This window comes from Barbus barbus, assembly GCF_936440315.1.
Source record: "Barbus barbus genome assembly, chromosome: 6".
NCBI lineage: Eukaryota > Metazoa > Chordata > Actinopteri > Cypriniformes > Cyprinidae > Barbus > Barbus barbus.
Window position 1 is genome coordinate 37,050,471 of NC_136734.1, and position 20,494 is coordinate 37,070,964.

General features: G+C 36.3%; 1 protein-coding gene across 6 annotated transcripts in view; it reads right to left on the reverse strand.

Annotated features, from left to right (window-relative positions):
• The window catches only part of LOC306870613 (F-BAR domain only protein 2), a 50,757-nt gene that overhangs the window by 25,616 nt on the left and 4,647 nt on the right, over positions 1-20,494 (reverse strand). For all 6 annotated transcript variants that reach the window (XM_079417994.1, XM_079417996.1, XM_079417992.1 and 3 more), the window contains exons 2-8: positions 14,504-14,595; positions 12,944-13,018; positions 11,448-11,589; positions 9,469-9,621; positions 7,522-7,626; positions 6,792-6,890; positions 3,732-3,828 (exon numbers count right to left, since the gene is read on the reverse strand). In XM_079417994.1, coding sequence (XP_079274120.1) covers positions 3,732-3,828; positions 6,792-6,890; positions 7,522-7,626; positions 9,469-9,621; positions 11,448-11,589; positions 12,944-13,018; positions 14,504-14,595 — 763 coding nt within the window. The remainder of the gene's footprint in view (positions 1-3,731; positions 3,829-6,791; positions 6,891-7,521; positions 7,627-9,468; positions 9,622-11,447; positions 11,590-12,943; positions 13,019-14,503; positions 14,596-20,494) is intronic.

Sequence of the window (20,494 nt, forward strand, 5' to 3'; positions counted from 1 at the left end):
ACAACACCTCGAGCTCTACCACACTGAGCACAGGTGCCCCACAAGGCTGTGTGCTCAGCCCGCTGCTCTTCACACTGCTGACCCACGACTGCACTGCCAAGTTCAGCTCCAACCACATCATCAAGTTTGCTGATGACACAACAGTGGTAGGTCTCATCAGCAACAACGATGAAACGCACTACAGAGGGGAAGTTGCACAGCTGGCTGAATGGTGTGGCACTAACAATCTGTCCCTCAATGTGGGGAAGACAAAGGAGGTTGTGATGGACTTCAGGAGAAACTCCGTTGACCACCCCCCACTGACCATCGACAGCTCGACTGTGGAGAGAGTCAGCAGCACTAAATTCCTGGGGGTGCACATCACAGAGGATCTCACCTGGACCACCAACACCATGTCACTCTCCAAAACGGCACAACAGCACCTACACTTTCTCCGCCAGCTGAAAAGAGCAAGTCTCCCTCCACCCATCCTCACCACATTCTACAGGGGCACCATTGAGAGTGTGCTGACCAGCTGCATCACTGTCTTGTACGGGAACTGCAGTGCTGCTGACCGCAAGACCCTCCAGCGGACAGTGAACACAGCTGCAAAGATCATCGGTGCCCCTCTCCCCTCCATCTTGGACATCTTCCTTACACGATGCTCCAGCAAAACCAACAGCATCGTGAAGGACTCCACCCATCCCTCCCACAGTCTCTTCCAGCTCCTACCATCAGGAAGACGGTACCGGAGCATCAGAGCCTGCTCCGCCAGACTGCTCAACAGCTTTTCCCCCCAGGCTGTGAGAACCCTGAACTCAACAACAAATCTTCATTACAACAAATCAGCAAGTTTGTCTAAACAGGTTTATACCGGACAATGGAGATTAATCTCCAAGATTTCCATGCAGCTGCTGGACCAAAAAAAAAAAAAAAGTTTCATCGAATTAGGTGATGTCAGGATAGGGACATGAAAATGACAACACTTCCAGGCTCCATCTAACAATATTTATGCACCCAAATCCAAACATCAGACACAACAATGCCATCTAAACCTGGAAAAGGGTTTTAGGTTTTGTTTAAACTCGTGTAAGCAGACAGACTGCTTTGTTTACATGAACATGCGTGTATTTATGTGTGTGGGTTTATAGCAACACTTTGAGGAATTATTGCTGAAAAATGTCCACAGAAGTTAGCTATGTCTAACAAAATCATTATTTCGATTGTCACCGAAAAGAAAAATAGTTCAAAAAGTTTTATTAAAAAAAAAAATAATATTAGTCGAGCTTAGTTTCTATTATGGCTGGTCTTTAGTAATTTTAATTAGATTTATTAAAACAACAACAACAACAACAACGTCTAAGGTTTATTTAGATAGCTAGGTAAATATATGCTTTTGTGAATGCTTGTACACATGCGTGTTTGTATATGAGAGGCGCATGCAGTCATGCATTAACTGAGGATGGTTTTTTTTTAAATTGCATATGCTGAGCATGGGCTCTTGGATGGCGTAGCAAGGAGAGTTTGCGTGCCTGGCCGGCGGCCAGTTCACAGCTCAGCTGGATATCGCTGAACTGCTCTTGCAACCTCCCTACAGCCCAGCGTGTCACTTCGGGATTGTTTCCGTAGTACAAAGTTTGTTCAACCTCTCTCTCTCTATACTGGTTAGGGCTGCTCTGATTTCATCAGTGTGCCACACAGGTTATTGCTCTGACAGCGGCGCAATCCCTAATGAACAGCTTGATATGGGGGAAGGAATGTTTTGTTGACCAAAACAGTTTTTAGTCTCAATTAATTCTGCTGTCAAAACAAATGAAGGGCATCCAAAAGCCTGAACCTCCAGTCTAGACCCCTGTGGATACATAGTTTAACTGGGCTACCTGTGTATGGAATATTTTATGTACACACATTTATACATACATACAGTACATAAGTAGATTAGTACCATTTGGATATTTTGGGTTAGTTTATTTTATTTTTTTATTAAGTTAATAATTTTATTCGGCAAAGACAAATTCTATGCATAAAATTAAGTTTAAAAAAATGACAGTTAGAAAAGACTTTTCTTTTCAAATAACTGTTTTTGAACTTTTTAATTATTATTTTATTATTAAAAATATTAAGCAGAACAACTATTAACACTGATGATAAAACATGTTTCTTGAGCACCAAATCAGCATATTTCTAGAAAGATTTCTGAAGGATAATGTGACACTAAAGCATTCAGCAAATTAATTAAGAATAAATATTCATGGATAAATGACATGCATTAATAAATGACAAAATATATTAAATTGAAAAACCAAAAACAGTTCTTTTAAATTAAAAAACTTTAAATGCTAATGTGTTTTATTATAAGTAGTCTCAGCCTCAGACGTCACACCCATGGACTGCTGGCTAAACGTTTGATGCATATGGCACACAAAAGTGGAAACACTTCAGGATTTTCAAAGTCGTCCTCTGATTGGTTGAATTATACATGATTTCTGGGAGACGTGTGCGTCTCGTTCTTTAACGTTCCGCCTGGAAACAAAGATGCCGTGACACCAAACCCCCTCACGAAAGAAGAAAGCCGTCGTGTTTACAACTGTGACGACAAGCGCTGATCAGGATCAACTAAACCCTGGATTTTCAAAAGTATGTGAAATATTTAAAGTTCGCAGCATAGAATCTTTAATATATGTCCGTGAGTTTTACATACTGTTATTGTGGCGACATTTCCACGCCCCGAAATGTGACGCTGAACGAAATGAACTGTGATTGGTTGTTTGACATGTCGGTCAAATGACCTCATTGGTGGACCTTGGCCAGTGAAATCTGCCATCGGTCTGGCTACGTGAGACTATATTATAAGTAACTATGTAATCATTTTTTGTTATTGATAATATAATACGGTATAATATTCTATAATATAATATATAATAGAGAGTTGTGAGAAAACTATATTATAGCTTAAGTGTGTAATTTATGTTTTCCATTAGCGTCACCAAACAAGTAAAAATGATTGTTTTCAAAACAAAACAAAACAAAAATAGTCCAACCTCAAACTCATGCCATTGGCTGAGCTGACGTCAAAGTGTCAGGATGTTCAAAAAAACACAGTAAATGTTTTGAAACTTCACTAAGAGAGATAAAATATTCTAAGATGCCATACAGCTTTCAAGCCAAGAAAAAGGCAAAATCCAGTGTCTAGTGTACAATATTTATACTGTTAATATAGTTGTTGGCTAAACTGGTTTAATTGCACCCCCCACACCCCTTTAGCTTCAAGCAAAATTATATTCTCTATGTAAAATGTGAAAAAAACACCACCCTGTGAAAGGAGGGAGAAGCAGGAGGTTAAACGAAAGATCACGGAGGAATAAGTGAGGAAAAATAGCAAGAGCACAGGGGGAAGTGTAGCCATGTCAAGCTCTATCAATTTCTAGTGGCTTAATCTTATGTAAAGGTGGGCCAGCTTGACATTCCACTTAGCATGTGATGCTAGTGTTAGCATGTGATGACCAGTGCTTGCTGAGACCAGGGCTGAAAAAAACCCCTGTAAGGGTCAGAGCTCCACAAATCCTCCAGTGTAAACTCCAGCAGTCAAGTCAAACATACTCCATTTGTGGGTTTACAGTGCAGACTAACGCTCATTTTCATCATGAAGTCAGTTGGTTATGAACTCATGAGCAGTCTTGTTAATAATATCAAAAGCAAAGTATTTCAGTGCCAGAGGTTAATGCTGTGTGTGAGGGATTTAGCGGTGTTACCTGGTCTCTCTTTGCCTGTTCCTTTGCTTTCTGCCAGTTTCTGTATGAGGCTCTCAACGGAAGTGTTCTCCATGTTTTTCACAAACTCTTCTTGGACCTGAAAATAATAAGACATAAAAAAAACATTACATTACATTCAGTACTTTCACTGCGACAGCATAGAAGAGAGTATATAATAAAAGTGCATTTGTATGTTAATGCAGTAGACATATAATGGGTATAAAAGCAAAGTGCATTTTCAGGAGAAATATAATGGGTATAAAAGCATGAAAAGCATCAAATATCTTTTTTGGTTCCATAAAAACATTTTATATTTATTAGGTTTATGTTATGTTACCCTTTAAAGTACCATACGACACATTTGGTTTAGTTCAAATGAACATGTTTATTCATAAATTCTATGACACATTTATGATAAATAAACTTATGTTCATTTAGAAAAATTAAATGTACTAATACATGTAAAATTAACATTAACTGTGATTAATCAATGCTGTCAAAGTATTGTTCATTTTTTATTTCATGTTAGGATTTACATTAAACTATATTAACAAATCAAACCTTACAGTGACCACACATTTTCTGTGTGTTTCAATAAAACAAAGACTGACATCAGTAGGAAGATTAAAGAGGTTTCTACTATTGTATGTATGAATATTCCTTATCCAGTTGTACCAAAGGGACCCAGTAAGCTCTTAAAAAGCCAGGAAAGACTAAGTGACATTGACTGTACAACTGTACCATGACTTTGTTCAGCATTGGCAGCATTTGACCAGGCAAAATAGGTCACAGACTGCTCACTCTTCAGAGCAGACTTCATGTCATTTGATAGTATGGTCATAACATGAAGGGGATGCTAAATAATGAGATATTTATGTTTCACATCATACATGCAAGCTCCAAAGATTTTAAATGAGAACATCTCTGTGACACACACCCCTACGTCATCAACTGCTGTGCTCCTATTCTGTGTGTGTGAAAAAGTACATATACACAAATACACTACCATTCAAAATTTTCTGAAGATTCAGTAAGATTTTTTTTGGATAGAAATTAATTATTTTACTCAGTAGAAATGCATTAATTCAGGATCAAATGTGACACTGAATTAAAATCTAGTCATATGGTCATCAGTGATACATCATGCGTTATGATCACTGCCTTCACTCTTAGCTCTTCACCATATTACCAGAACTAGAGCTGTATCCCAGGCAAGCAAGTCAGGGTTGAGAGCTAGGGCACGCAATGAGGATGAGTGACATTATTTCCCCAGGTGATCACTTTGACTGTCTTTGTTTTGATAGGCCTCAAGGGATGGTGACAAATGCAATATGTCTTCCACACATCTCCACTGCTGACACAATGCTTAGCTTTCACAGCCGATGTGTTTTCACACAGCACTTCATAAAGTGTTTGCCAGTTTGATTCAGTATCCATGTCCTTTTTGCCTGTTTGTGGAACAGAGGAGCTGATTGACAGCATGTAAAGCATATAAAAAATCTTCAATAAACTTTTTTGAACCCATGAACAAAACCAACCAGCTCTGAAACAGGGTTATTTATATATATATATATATATATATATATATATATATATATATATATATATATATATATATTTTTTTTTTTTTTTTTTTTTTTTTTTTTTTCGTTACATAGCCTAGGATTATTTTTACCTCATAAAAGACGTTGGGACACTTACACTTTTTTTTTTTTTTGGTGAAGTGATTCATTTCAGAACACTATTTTAGTATCATTAAAATACTATTGTAGATTTTATTAATATTTTGAATGCTTTCATTTGTTATATTTTCCATTAATTTAGTTTTAAAGTTTTAGCTATTTGTTTTTTAAACGTCTTTTAAGTTTTTTTTCAGTTTTCGTTTAATTTCAGTTAACATTTACATTTATTTAAAATTATATATATATACACACACACACACACACACACAGTATATACATGTATATACACACACACACACACACACACACACACACACAGAGTATATATATGTATACACACACACACACAATTCCATGTATAAAACAATTCTTAAAAATGTTATAATGTTTTAACGTATAATTTACTGCAAAATATTCAGTATATAAATATGTAAGTAACAAGAGTGTAGTGACGGTGCTTCATGGGAGTGGGTAGTGGGTCCAAGGGTTGTGCAGTACTTTACTGGGGATTTGGCAACTAAACACTTTTTTTTTATGATCTGGAAAACACTGACCATTAACTACACAGATGCATATACCATAACTTAACAGTCCCATAACTTTCTTGAAAGGTTTACTACAATATCATTAAAGAATTTGTCCTAATCTCTTCTTTCAAAGATGCATGCCATTATTCCATTTTCTTGCTCTGCCATTCCACTTCTAGATCCCATTGTTACGTCAAGATCTCAAAACTAATGTCATGTATAGACGAACAGTGACACTAACTGCTGCATGAGCAAATGCTGCACTTGAAAGTAGATTCAACTCGTATGTGTGCAACAGAAACAATATAAACATAATAACCACAGAAAAACTCAAATTTTACTTCTCCACAGGCTCAAAGCTGAACACAAGAGTGTGTGTGGTTAGGAGGAAGCCCAACACAGAGCATGCAACAGTTCTGTGGTCAATAAGCAGTAAAATGCCAAACAGAGACAGTTTTGCTGTGGGTGTGTAGAAAGGCACATTCAGTTGCCTTCAAGGAAATGTGAATAAAAGGGTTTGCATATGTTATAAATCACTCTGAATTAGCGGCAATTGGTTTGCGGATCGATAAGGAAGGACTAATTAGACAGCCTCATGCTATGAAGTTGATTTCTACTTATTGGACTTCTGCATATCTAAGGGTCTCTGACGCCCTCTACAGCTAAACAATGATGCAACAGCCACATCTCAGACTTAATTCAGTGTTGCCAGACCTTTTCAGCATTGAATTTTACTATTTCAGTTGTTTTGAGATTACTGGATACGGACTTATATATATATATACTTTTATTATTATTACATTTGTGTGAATAAATTGAAGGGTCATTTGTGTGTGTATTTCTTTGCTTACCTCTCCTATCTGTATGTGTGTCTCTTCAACAGACTGACAGTATGAATGGATAATCTCCTGCATGCGCAGTACATGTTCCTCTTCAATGCCCTGGAATTTCTGTAGACACAAACACACAACCTTTAATTGACCTATCGTTTTGAAATGGTGCAAACGCAGTTCAAAAATGGATAATACTAGTTTTAGTCAGTCTCGAAAATTGAAGCTGAAAGCCGATGTTGGTAATGATACTTAATCAGACAGAATCTTTTTCCACAACAATCCTGTGTGTGTGTGTGTCTCTACATAAGACCCCTTCTTATATTGTTGGCACAACTCTATGATTAGCCTATTTGGGTGGTCTGACAAGCTAAAAAGTGCGTAACATGCACAAACACAGTGAAAATAAATATGCATGTGTGTATGTGGGATGTGTGTGTGTCAAGCATGGCTGCATGCCTGATTTGCTGTTTATGCTCCTCTCAGACTGACAGTAGGGTTTTAGAAGATTTAAGTGGAAGAGGAGAAAAAGATGAGGAAATGAGCGGAAACAAGATAATGACAGTGTAAGTCAGAACATCTGTGACCACAGGGAAAAAACGTGTTTGTGCATGCGTGTGTGGATCATGTAAAGAAAATCAATAAAAAGCTTAAGCTTTGTATGTTTGAGGACTCCATGGCTCACACACACCCTGCAGAGACAATTAACCACCTCAACAAACACACACACTGACACTTCACACAGTTGTACCTGTGCAGTTTCTGTCATTCGTTGCTCAAATTCTGTCTTTGCATTGGCATATTTCTCCACATATGACTTGTAGGTCTCTGTGGCTTTCTTGACCTTCAGTCCAGTCTGCAAACAAACAACACAAAACAGACAGAGAGAAATTTACATATTTAGTCACCTTAAGAGAACGTGTTTTGACCTTTCCTTTGTACAGTATCTCACAAAAGTGAGTACACCCCTCACATTTCGGCAATGAATTTAGTATATCTTTTCAAGGCACAATACTATAGAAATGAAACTTGGATATATTTTAGAGTAGTCGATGTGCAACTTGTATAGCAGCAAAGATTTACTGTCCTCTGAAAATAACTCAACATACAGCCATTATTGTCAAAAAAGCTGGCAACAAAAGTGAGTACACCCTAAGTGATAACAGCTATACATCAAAGCCACATGTCCTATTCATCATGTTCATGTTTTTGTCTGCTTGACAGGGCCATACAATTTTGTGTATCTTGTTTTAGAGCAGTTACAATTTGGTTCTTTGAGTACAATTCTCTCATACTGACCACTGGATGTTCAATATGGCATCTCATGGCAAAGAACTCTCTGTGGATTTAGAATTGTTGCTCTCCACAAAGATGGCCTATGCTATAAGAAGTTCGGTAACAGCCTGGAACTGAGTTACAGTACAGTGGCCAGGGTCATACAGCGGTTTTCCAAGACGGGTTTCACTCGGAACAGGCCTTGCAAGGGTCGATCAAAGATGTTGAGTCTTTGTGCTGTGCGTCAGATGCAGAAGCTGGCTTCAAAAACAGACACATGACTGCTGCCAGCATTGCTTTAGAGGTTGCAGAAGTGGAAGGTCAGCTAGTCAGTGCTCAGACCATACGCCACACACTGCAACAAGTCGTTTTGCATGGCCGTCATCCCAGAAGGAAGCCTCTTCTGAAGCTGGCTCACAAAAAAACCTGCAAACACTTTGCTGAAGACAACCTGGCCAAGAGCATGAATTACTGGAAACATGTCCTGTGGTCTGATGAGTCTAAGGTAAACTTGTTTGACTCAGATGGTGTCCAGCATGTGTGGCGACACCCTTTTGAGGAGTACCAAGAAAATTGTGCCTTGCCTACAGTCAAGCATGGTGGTGGTAGCATCATGGTCTCGGGCTACTGACTACTGCTGGTACTAGGTAGCTGCGGTTCATTGAGGGAAACATGGATTCCAACAAGTACTGTGGTATTCTGAAGCAGAAGATGATGCCCTCCCTTCAGAAACTGTTTTCCAACATAACCACCACCCCAAACACACCGCCAAGATGACAACTGCCTTGCTGCTGAAGGTGAAGGTTATGGAGTGGCCAAGTATGTCTCCAGACCTGAACCCTATTGAGCACATGTGGCGCATCCTCAAGCGGAAAGTGGAGAAGCACCATGTGTCTAACATCCAGCAGCTCTGTGATGTCATTATGGAGGAGTGGAAGAGGATGCCAGCAACAGGCTGTGCAGCTCTGGTGAATTCCATGCCCAAGAGGATTAAGGCAGTGCTAGATAACAATGGTGCCACTACAAAATATTGACACTTTGGACACAGTTTTGACATGTTCACTTAGGGTGTACTCATTTTTGTTGCCAGTTATTTGGACAATAACGGTTATATGTTGAGTTACAGTAAATTTGTACTTCTATACAAGCTGTACATTGACTACTCTAAAATATATCCAAGTTTCATTTGTGCAGTATTGTCCCTTGAGAAATTATACTAAAATTTTTGCTGAAATGTGAGGGGTGTACTCACTTTTGTGAGATACTGTATCTGCTGAATTGCCTCTTACATCTAGCACATCTTAGCTCAGTGGATGAAGGGAGAATCCTACATGGATTAATCCGGCAAACTTTCAAGTATTATTCAGTACTCAGTTCCAAAACTTCTGGGCTACCATTCATGTCTAAGTGTGTGTGTGTGTACCTTGTCCAGGTCTCTCTGTGTGGCCCCCTCTTTGCGCATGCGCTCTTGCTCTAGTGTCTTGTTGATGTAGTTCTCTTTGCTCTTCTGTAAGGCCTGTGACACACTCTGGATGTTCTGCACAGCCTCCAGCGTGGATGACACCTCCTCCTTTGTCTACATGCCAGAGAAAGCAGAAAGAGCTTTAGTATTATCTTTAAAAAATGTAATTTCCACAGTCCTAATCGTCTCGCCTGTCCACAAGCCTTGAATTTATAGATTTTATATTAGACTCTTATGAACTAACTTCAAGGATGAGGCTGCCACCCATTCAACTTTCTGCTCTCTCTCTCAAATATATTTAAAAATCATGGTTGTATTATTAGTACAGCTTTTCATTTATGCTGTCAGGTGAAAAGTGTCATTAAAATACTATTAATATTCTTCACTTTACATATTTTTTTAATGCCCATATATAGTACGACCCATAACCGGTCAAATGTTTTTGAAACCAGACTCTTCTGCTCACCAAAGCTGCAGTAATAGTAATATTGAGAAATTTTATTTCAATTTAAAATAGCTGTTTTCTACGTAAATATATTTTCAAATGTAATTTAATTGCTTTGATCAAATGGAATTTTCAGCATCATTACTCCTGTCTTCAGTGTTACATGATCATTCAGAAATGATTCTAATATGCAGATATGCTGCTCTGTTATGATCAATAACTATTGGTGCTTAATCGTTAATAATGGTTCTTATTACTAGCAATATTGAACACATTTTTTTCTGCTTCATATGTTTGTGAAAACAGTGATGCACTTTATTTTTCAGTATTCTCTGATGAATAGAAAGTTCAAAATAGTATAATATATTAAAAAGTTGTTTAAAATTTAAATAATACTCACTCGGGAACTGAATTACAAATGGATCATCAGACAGCTTAAAATGTCAAATTACATTTGGAGATATTTCAAACTGATTTAACCAAAGTACCAACAGATGCTGAATGAAATATGAAGTATGAAGCATAATGAAGAAATCAGACCATGACCGGAAAAAAGCCATTGGGTTTCTGTTTGTGCAAACTGTACAAATATTTAATATGTGCAAATATGCATAAGTTTAACAAAAAACATGAGAAGAAAAGAATACTGAGAAGATAAACCCAGCTGGCATGTCTTGTCGTCCCAAGACTCGTCACCACCTGACATACAGAGAAGCACATTCACAGCACCTGGCTGATGTTCCTTGATGCGTTTAAAAATTACACATGCACAAAAACATGTTCACTCCAGAGACTTGACTTTTTTGCTTTTTCATCCCTTCCTCTGCAGAAAAAAAAAACTGAAAAATAAGCCTGGGATCTTATTAGAATTATTCATTATTTAATTGCAAATATAAATTATATTAATTATTAAAATAACATCAAAGAAATACATTTCTCTCTATACATATGGCTGACTAAAATACATTTGTAAATAAATAATTCAATATTTCATAATTAATAAAGAAGAAGAATATTAGCTACAGATCACTACTACCACCGTTACTAATTTTTATTTCGTTTTCAACAAAACACTCAAGATAACCTTCTTTTGAGATGATAAATTTACAAATGCACAAATGTCAAATTATTACTATTATTATTCTTACTACAAGATTCATTTTTAGACGTTTTAATTGGAGGACGAGGACCATATCCATGAACAGTTCAGAGATGTGAAGTTAATAGCTGGACATACTGCACAGGAGACCAGTATTATTAATATGCAATTATATTTCCATTTCATATGATACTCCTCACTCTATTTTTGAAAGATGGATATGGGTTTTATCTTACAGTGATTACATACCAGACCTCTAACCTCTTTTATGAAATGACATGTGTACCGCAGACTCATTTAGCTGAGAAATTGGGTTCATACTTCGCTATGCGGCATGTTAAGAGCAAACTTACATGAATATTAATCAAACACCAAAGATGACGGCAGCTCCCATACCTTCTTATGATTTTTGGCTTGTTCCTCCACATATTTCTGGACTTCCTTGATGAGCTCTTGAAGTTTGCGGACCAGCTCCATGTGACACACTGCCAGTTTTTCGGTGGATTGTTTAAACACATCCCACACCGGTGCAAACGTCCTGTGGAACAAACGGTCGTTTCATTTTCTTCTCTAGGCATAATACTCCACACACGTTGAACAAATAAAACGGAAAATGTGTTAAACATGATTTGTGATTTAACACCAAGGAGTGTTTATTCTCTCGATATCAGATTTATCCTCTGGTCCTGCTGTTTTTAATGGAACGGCTCTGTGCAAGGTTTAATGACACTATAATGTCTGTACTGACAATATGATAAGTGAGGGGGGTGCGAAATTCGTGTTCTGTGGAATAAAGCACAGCAAAACACCAGCTTTCATTTCACACAACTGCATCTAGCATATTTTGCAAATAGTTATTGTACAAACCTTGGCTATTTCAGGACCATAATAGCAATAACAATGAGTTAATTGCTTTCTTCCCGCAGATCTTTTTGAAGTATCTTATGAAGTTTTGCCTGACTGGCAATATGTCTTGCATTAGCAAAGAAAGTACAGCAAGCTTGCCAGAATAAAGTTTATATAGAATAAAGATTCAAAAATGTTCCAGGCAGGTGTGGGTATTCATTTTTTTCCCTTGCATGTAATGAGCTTGGGCTGTATGGATAAAGCCTGAGAGACGTTGAAATGATGTGGGTTTTCCAGCTCATTATAAATGCATTATTGAAATGATGTTCATAATGAACCCACTGGGCTTGTGAACTCTTAGACTCACACGTGCACATGCACACATACACGTATGAATAAAACAAAAGTAGGTCAGTACTCTTAATGATATGAATTAGTCTGTGAATATTAAGCCACAAAATACTATTTAAATATGCATGATGCTCGCAGTGTTTTCAGACTCTGATGTCTCAATATATGAGCATATGAACACATGAATATGATTGCTAGAACTGCTCTGAGAGTTATTTCATGAGCATTTTACCGTTTATTGAGAGAAACATTTTTGTTATATCATATACGCATAGAAACACATAGGTCTTCACAGCAAACCGTCAAAATAAAAGTTCAGTTTAACTTGAAGAAACTGTGACGGATATATATTAAATAACATATTTGTCACAGTTTCTTCAAGTTAAACCAAACTTTTATTTTGACGGTGTAATGAAACCATTAAAATGGAATCCAGAAAATAAATGGAAAACATAGAATTTGGTAATAATAAAACTGAATTAAATAGTGCTTAAATAGGTCCATAGGGGCTTCAAAAAAAAAAAAAAGTTAAACTTTTAACAAATTAAATTTCAGAATTTCAATTAATTTGACATGTTTTTGACTAATACAATTTAATTTAACCATTAAAACAGAGTATAGAAAAATTTAAATGGAAAAAACGTAATTTGTGAAAAAATAAAACAGATTTCATAGGGCCCTACATACAGTCTTACCCAAGCTGAGAGCAGTTGCTGGCAGTCTTGGCCAGTTTGGTCATCGATCTTGAATACGCCTCCTCTATGGAGGCTCTGTGACAAAAGGGGAGAAAACCATACGTGAGTAATCAATAAAACCCAAATAATGACAGGCCATCTAATGCTGAATATTATTTAGTATAAAAAAATTTTTATACAACATTTTGGTTTTACTCTCACAAATAATGGGGGAAAAAATTATTTAAAAGAATGATTTAAAAGAAAAAAAAGTGTTATTCCATGCAAGTTGTGCAAATGACACGGATACCTCTACATATAGGCAAACAAAGGCCTTTGTTTGAAATTAGTTTATCAATTGTGCCTCCACATTAATTTTACAAAGATTTTTACAACAAACAGAAGAAAAAGCAGTGCGAGCTCAGCAAACATGTGAACCCATTTAGTACTGTTTTAAAAGTCTGACTTCAAATTGAGATATCTGAGCGAAGCCCATGGTGTTTTGGTCACTATGTATATTTCGGTTGATTTAATTATTATTCTAAAATGTGAAAAACAGTAAAAACAAAAAGGGTGCCCACAAATTTGATTGGTAGTATAGCGTCACACCGCGTCCAGAAGAGGGAGACAGACACGCTCCATTTGTGGCCAAACCACTCAACATCCTCTGAAAAAAAATCTCACAATACCATAGCCAAAAGAACACAAATCAAGACTAAGAACTTGTTAAAATGACAAATAGCATTTCCAATGGTTTGGTATTACGAATCCGCAAAATTCCTCTGTCAGTCACAGAGCGCATGAGATGGTTTAAAACCTCGGCTCATGTTAAATCTTTCAGAGTGTGAATTCTTTCCATTTGTTTAACACAGCATTGACCGTTAAAGCAGGTGAAATGTGTGACGGGTGGTGAGGCTTATGGAGGACTTGCAGCATTCCTGAAGAACATTTGGAAGGTTTTAAGAGAAAAGCTCTGGAATAGCTTGTGTGAGACAAGCAAGATTTCTAGCAGAGCTTCAACGCTTGTACAGGTGAATGATCCGACAGAACTAGCATGTTTTTGGAACAAGAAAATCTCAAAAAGTGATGAGATTAAGATCAGGTTTGATGTGGTTTCTGCTGTTTAGTCTACAAAAAGATTTTCTTGTAAAGACTATTAGAACAGACTTCATAACACTTCACTTACAGTTTTATTTTTAAAGTTTTAAAATTTTAGTAATTTTGTTGTGTGGTTTGTCTTTTTTTTAATAATTTTTGATACTTCTATTTATCAGTAGTTTATTTTTTTATGTCAGTTTTGGTTTTAATAACAGTTTTAGTAATACTTTTTTTAAGTTTAAGTTTTTCAAGTAATATTTATATTTTATTTATAGCTTTATTTCAATAAATAATAGCGCTTTTTAACAAATTTAAGTTTTACTTAACACAAACAACACTGCTAAAATACAATTTTTAGGAAGGATGAGTGTCTGCGTTATGACGGGCTGTCATGAATACAGTGCAACACTCTGAGATAACTCCCTTCATCCCCTTAAAAACAACAAGAAGAACAACTAAAAACACACACACACACAGTTTTACCTTTCTCTGATGAAGTCTGATAGCTCCTTGCTGGATATCTGGCCATGTTTCATGTTGTGGTACAGTACATCAAATCCATTATTTTTATCGCCCTGCCAAAGAAAGCATACAAATGAATTAAAAACTACATTTGAGCCACATCACTACATGTTTTCTCTAAAAAAGGGAAACAGCAAGGAGCAACATTAAGAATGACATGTCAAGCCAACTTTTGGTTTCTCAAAGATCATTGCTGTCATGGTCTGAATGGACTCCTTAAAGCAGATTGGTCCACCATGTTCATCCGTGACATACTTTCGTATTTTTGCCTGTACGTCAGTGCTGTAAGCTTGGTCTGAATTGTGTAAAGGGTTTTATAGTAACCATGGTTGCAATGCTACAAGTGTCCGATATCAGCATTTTAAAAATGCAAGCGCTAAACTAATGCATAATTCAGATCTGAAAAGAAGGCGGATAGTACCTCCTCTAATTTTAGAATGACAGAAACACCTATATTTTAATGCCAGCCATGCATATAGACATCTTCTTTATGTGCATGCATTAGAAGAGAGAGTGCTTATGTAAATGCAACACAAACTCATGTACTATGGTGTGCCAAGGGTGTTACCTCTTCCTCCATTGTCATCAAATTTTGACTGACGACTAGTGGATACAAATAGTTGAAATAATATTTTGTTTAAATATTATATTTACAAATGCTCCTTCTATGTCATTTTTTTGTGTGGCAAAATGTGATTGAAATTTAAAGTGCATGTCGGTCATTTCCTATTAATATTAATAATAAGGCTGTGTTTGCTCAGCACATCTGCTCTGACTGACTATAAATACAGCTGTCATCCATGCCAGCGTAGAACAACAGATATAATCAATCATATGCTCTCCAAGGCTTTTTACCCAAGCAAATCATAATACATCAGATTAATGAACCAAACCAAAACAAGCTCAATTGTAAGCTATTGTTTTTTTTTAGCATTTCTCAAAAGCCAACTGTCAAAATACAGAAATCTGGCACACGACAAGAGTTCAACTAGTGATTCAAAGAGAAGAAGACAAAAAAATCTATCCATAATTAATGTCGTCATGCACTAGCATTCAAAAGTGTGAGATTTTTAAAAGAAGTCTCTTACACCCACTAAAACTGTATTTATTTGTTTAAAAAGACAGTAAACAAAGTTATGATAATGCAAAATGTAATTTATTCCTGTGATGGCAAAGCTGAGTGAGTCATTACCACATGGTCCTTCAGAAATCATTAATATGCTGATGTTTATTATTATCATCATCAATGCTGAAAATGGTTGTGCTGCTTAATAATTTGATAAAACTGAAATACATGTTCTTTTCAGGGTTCTTTGATTAATTCTAAAGTTCAAAAGAATAGCATCTATTTAAAATAGAAATCTAGAGTAAAATGAGAACCATTGAACAATGTAATTTATCCTCGCTGAATACAAATACATGAACATAAACCAATATAAGGAAGGATGAAGCTCTGCTCTCATGTTTATACTGTGTAACTTCCACATCAGCTTTTGTGGACACAGCAAATATCACGCAGTGTGTTTCCTGTAGTGCAAAGACAACAGATCTGTGTGAGATTGTAGACTGTGTGTACGCGTGTTGAAAGAACAGCCACAGGAAAGCCAAGCGCTACAGAAGTGACCGAGGAACGCAGTGATATTAAAAAATACAATAGAAAAACAACAACAAACTCAGGAAAAAGCTTTGGGCGTCTGCTCACTGAATACCAGCACACCAAAATACCAGTTTGTTCTGTGATTGGTTCACGAAGCCCACATGATTTTTTGTGCCTTTTGTAATGAATAGTCAACAGCATTTTATTTTCACTTTATTTTGTTCTGTTTCCATCTAACCATCATAACACTTAACTCATTTTAAAATCATGAGTAAAGTGTAGTTTCAACACTATGTTAAGCAACGTTTCACACTTGTAATGTGAAATATAAACAGCGTAAAAAACAAGGATGCCAGGATGCTACAGGGAGATGTTCAGCAATAGACAACCAATCATAAACTGCTTCAAAGTCACAGAAAATGTCACATTCTAGTACAAACAATGATCACATTTACTCTCTGAAAAACAAATAACCCATAATGACATTTCCAAAACTATGTCAAATATCTGTGACCTGTTATAAATCCATGACGTTAGCAAAAGAGAAGTTCAGAGAAGTACAATAAACCAGACAAACAGCAGTTGAGGAACAAAACATGCAGTTTGAAGTTGCTAATTTGAGTGTAGGAAAATATTCTCTGACTCTGATGTTGTGTGTTATGCCTTCCTGTATGTTTGTGTTTCTTAGAGGGGGTTTAACCCACAATTTGGCTCAGGTCAAACCAAACAGAATTCATATTTAAAGCCAAAACACACAAGACAAGACATGAAGGTACAAATGTGTGTGTTTAAGCTGAACGTGTGTGTACGTGCTTGTTCATGCAGCTGGACTCACAAACTGGGTGAGGTTCCCAATACAGAGGCTATATGCAAAGACCCTGACTGCAAACCCACACACACACACACACACACCCACACACACACACACACACACACACACAGTTTACTTAGCTATCGAAATGAGGACATTCCATTGACTTCTGTTTTTAAATACAGCTAGTTATGAATACAATAACATAACCCACACCTTAAACCTAACTCTAACAGAAAACTTTCTGCATTTTCAGAATTTTAAAGAGTTTCGTTTCTTTTCTTTTCTTAAACACAATATTTACAAATGAGGACACCCCCAAAAGAGGGTTTGTCAGATTTAGCTCTCTTCTGGGTATACATTTGACCCAAAAAATGTGGTAAAGTAGGTACACATACACACACACTTCTCCTTTCTTGGAAGCTCAAATCAAGGATGCCTACTTGGAAATGTTGTTATATTTTAAAATATTCCACCTTTATAAATCTACTCTCGCATGGTCTTCTGCTTATTCCTTTACTTCAATCTAGCAGCACGTTCACCTGGAGAAATTCTTAATAAATCCTCCGAATTTGCTATCTGGGACCCTATTTTTACATTTCCAAATAAATCTATCATGCCAACCAAAATATTCCTCTGGTAGCGGTCCCATCAGGCCACTGCATAACTTATATTTATATCTTGTTCATGCTGTGGTTAAGGATTTTTCCTTCTTGCATTATATTAGTTTTCTCTGATATTACACGTTGTAAAGTTTGTGTGATACTACAGAGACACCAAAGATGTATTATTATACTAGCAAAATATATTGTTGTTTAAAAAATAATAATAAAAATATATGGGGTTTTAAAAAATTTAATTTCTTTCAATATTCATTGGCCCTTATTATTTATTTAATTGTATTTGTTTATTAGAAATACAGTGGTACTTGAAAAATGCATATGCAAATGAAAAAGACAAACAAACCAAAAATGCATAATTATTCTTCATATCATTTGCACAAATTTAGGCACCATCTCAATCTGCAATCTATCATGCTTTACCCTTAAAATACACTCTCTCCCCTAAATAGTAGCTTTAAATGTATTCGCTTTTGCAAAAGCGTCCTTGTAAGTGAGATAACAACACACAGTCTGGGAAATTTAACTGCCTGGTTTAATGCATGGTTTAGTGCACAGCCATCTGCCATAAAGGTTTAATAAACATTACAAAGCATGCTAAATTTGGCATAGCTGACACAGTCTGGCTTCTCATTTGAATCAGATCAACAGAGCACAGAGATCTGAATTGTGATTACATTAGTATGCATTACATGCATCTTGAGTGATGAAGACTAGGAAATAAAACAACTTCACTCACAGTGCCAAATAAAATAGTCTTCATAACAGAAAAACTGTTTCTTTAAAAGGCTCAAATTATTTGTTCTAAATATAATATAATAAAGATCTTCTTTCACAAATACTTGGGAGCACAATATAACAATTATCAGTCTCGGATAAATATCAGATAAAATGCAATTTTGCAAAGCATAATTCCAATGCACAGTGGCACGTGTTAAAAATGACCTTGCACATGGACGATTACTCAGATAATCAAATCAATAAATAGCTGTTCATAACCTAAATGCAGAGTGAATTCATTTACAATCACTTGCTGCACCTCAGTTACTGCCATTCTGAGAGTAAACTTATAGGTAAATCAACAATGAGCAGAGCAAAACATCTAGATATCCACAGTGTCAAGGTTCAGCTGAATCCCTTTCACCACAGCCCTCACGTGACTTTCTGATCTGCCTCCGTGCTCGGGACATCTGTCCTACAGACACAGCATTGTAAATCAATAGAAATGCACCGCATTCAAATGCACTGAAAGACAAAGACGTCCAGTGACACAATATTTGTTAAAAAGGGAGTATATTAAAATGCCTTTTCTATTAACCATTCGATGTCCTGTGCTACAAGACAGAACAAATAAGAAGCATTAGCACTCTACAGTTAAAAGATAGGGAGGGGCGATTTTCCTGATTAATTCGAATTTAATGTTTTGCCACGATTTAATTTGTTAGAAATCGAGGAATCGCTATTTTGAATTAGACACTTTGACAACATGCTCACATGTCACGCGCTCAGTGAATATACCATAAATCTACCGCTAGGCACCATTCACACAGAATGCACTTTTGTGTTGATGCGACGCAGGCAGTGGAATAGAAAAACATGCAATGAGATAGAAGTGAACCTCTTTTAACTTGAGCGCTGCGTTTTTAGAATGCCATTTCATGCATGAGACGCGAGCGTCCATGTTTACATTGAAAAAACAATGGAAAAGCAGCGCAACCTGTAACTATTACTGTATGTCTGATATTTCATGTTTGCATCATGGTGACAGACTGAAAGCTGCTGTTGTTTTTACAGAACATTTATAGTTAATAATAGTCTACTGATTACTACATTATACCTTCAGTCATTTTGAATTAGGCTACCTTGACTTTTGAGATTTTTAAAAACATTTGCCTTGTATTATTAAGACAAGTTTGTACAATATGAAGCTGTAGTTCATGCATCTTTTCTGCAAAGATATTTAACATGTGAATTGTTTAACATTTACAACCCGAATTCCGGAAATGTTGGGATGTTTTTTTTTTTTTATTTGAATAAAATTAAAACTAAAAGACTTTCAAATGACATGAGCTACTATTTTATTCACAATAGAACATAGAGAGCATAACAAATGTTTAAACTGAGAAATTTTACACTTTTATCCACTAAATGAGCTCATTTCAAATTTGATGCCTGCTACAGGTCTCAAAAAAGTTGGCACGGGGGCAACAAAGGGCTAAAAAAGCAAGACATTTTGAAAAGATTCAGCTGGGAGAACATCTAGCAACTAATTAAGCTAATTGACATCAGGTCTGTAACATGATTAGCTATAAAAGGGATGTCTTAAGCCCGATTCGGACGGTAGTTGTTTCTCAGGGGGACGCAAGTCATTTTCACCATATACAGGGGGTAGTAGGTGATTTAATTGCCGCCTGAATCCAAGACGTCTGTCTCTCACCACCCCCGTAAAAATCCCCGGCCAAAACTGTTTTTTGACAAACACCAAGGTCGTGTGGTAATTTAATTGTCGTCCGAACCCACATCTGAGTTTACGAGAAGAAATTGATTAAAAGTTCAGCGTTTAAACCCTTTTTGAACACTTCCAAACACCGTACGGTAACTGTTGTACTTCGGTGTAATTTGCAAACATATTTTATTTATTTCTGAAATGCTGGAAAGTATTTAAAAGAACAACACTTCATAACTGCTCCACCACAGCGAGAGCAGAAAGATAAGAAAAGCACGTAAACATTCGAAATGGGTCTTTATTATGGCAGCAGCAGGTATGCAATACAATTTTAAAATGTGTAATATAAACGGATATATATTGTGTATAATTATATACAACTAGCACGTATTTTCCTATTTTTAAACAGGAGATTTAAATAATCAAATAATAAATAGTATTATACATTATAAAATATGCTTGGAATAATAATAATACA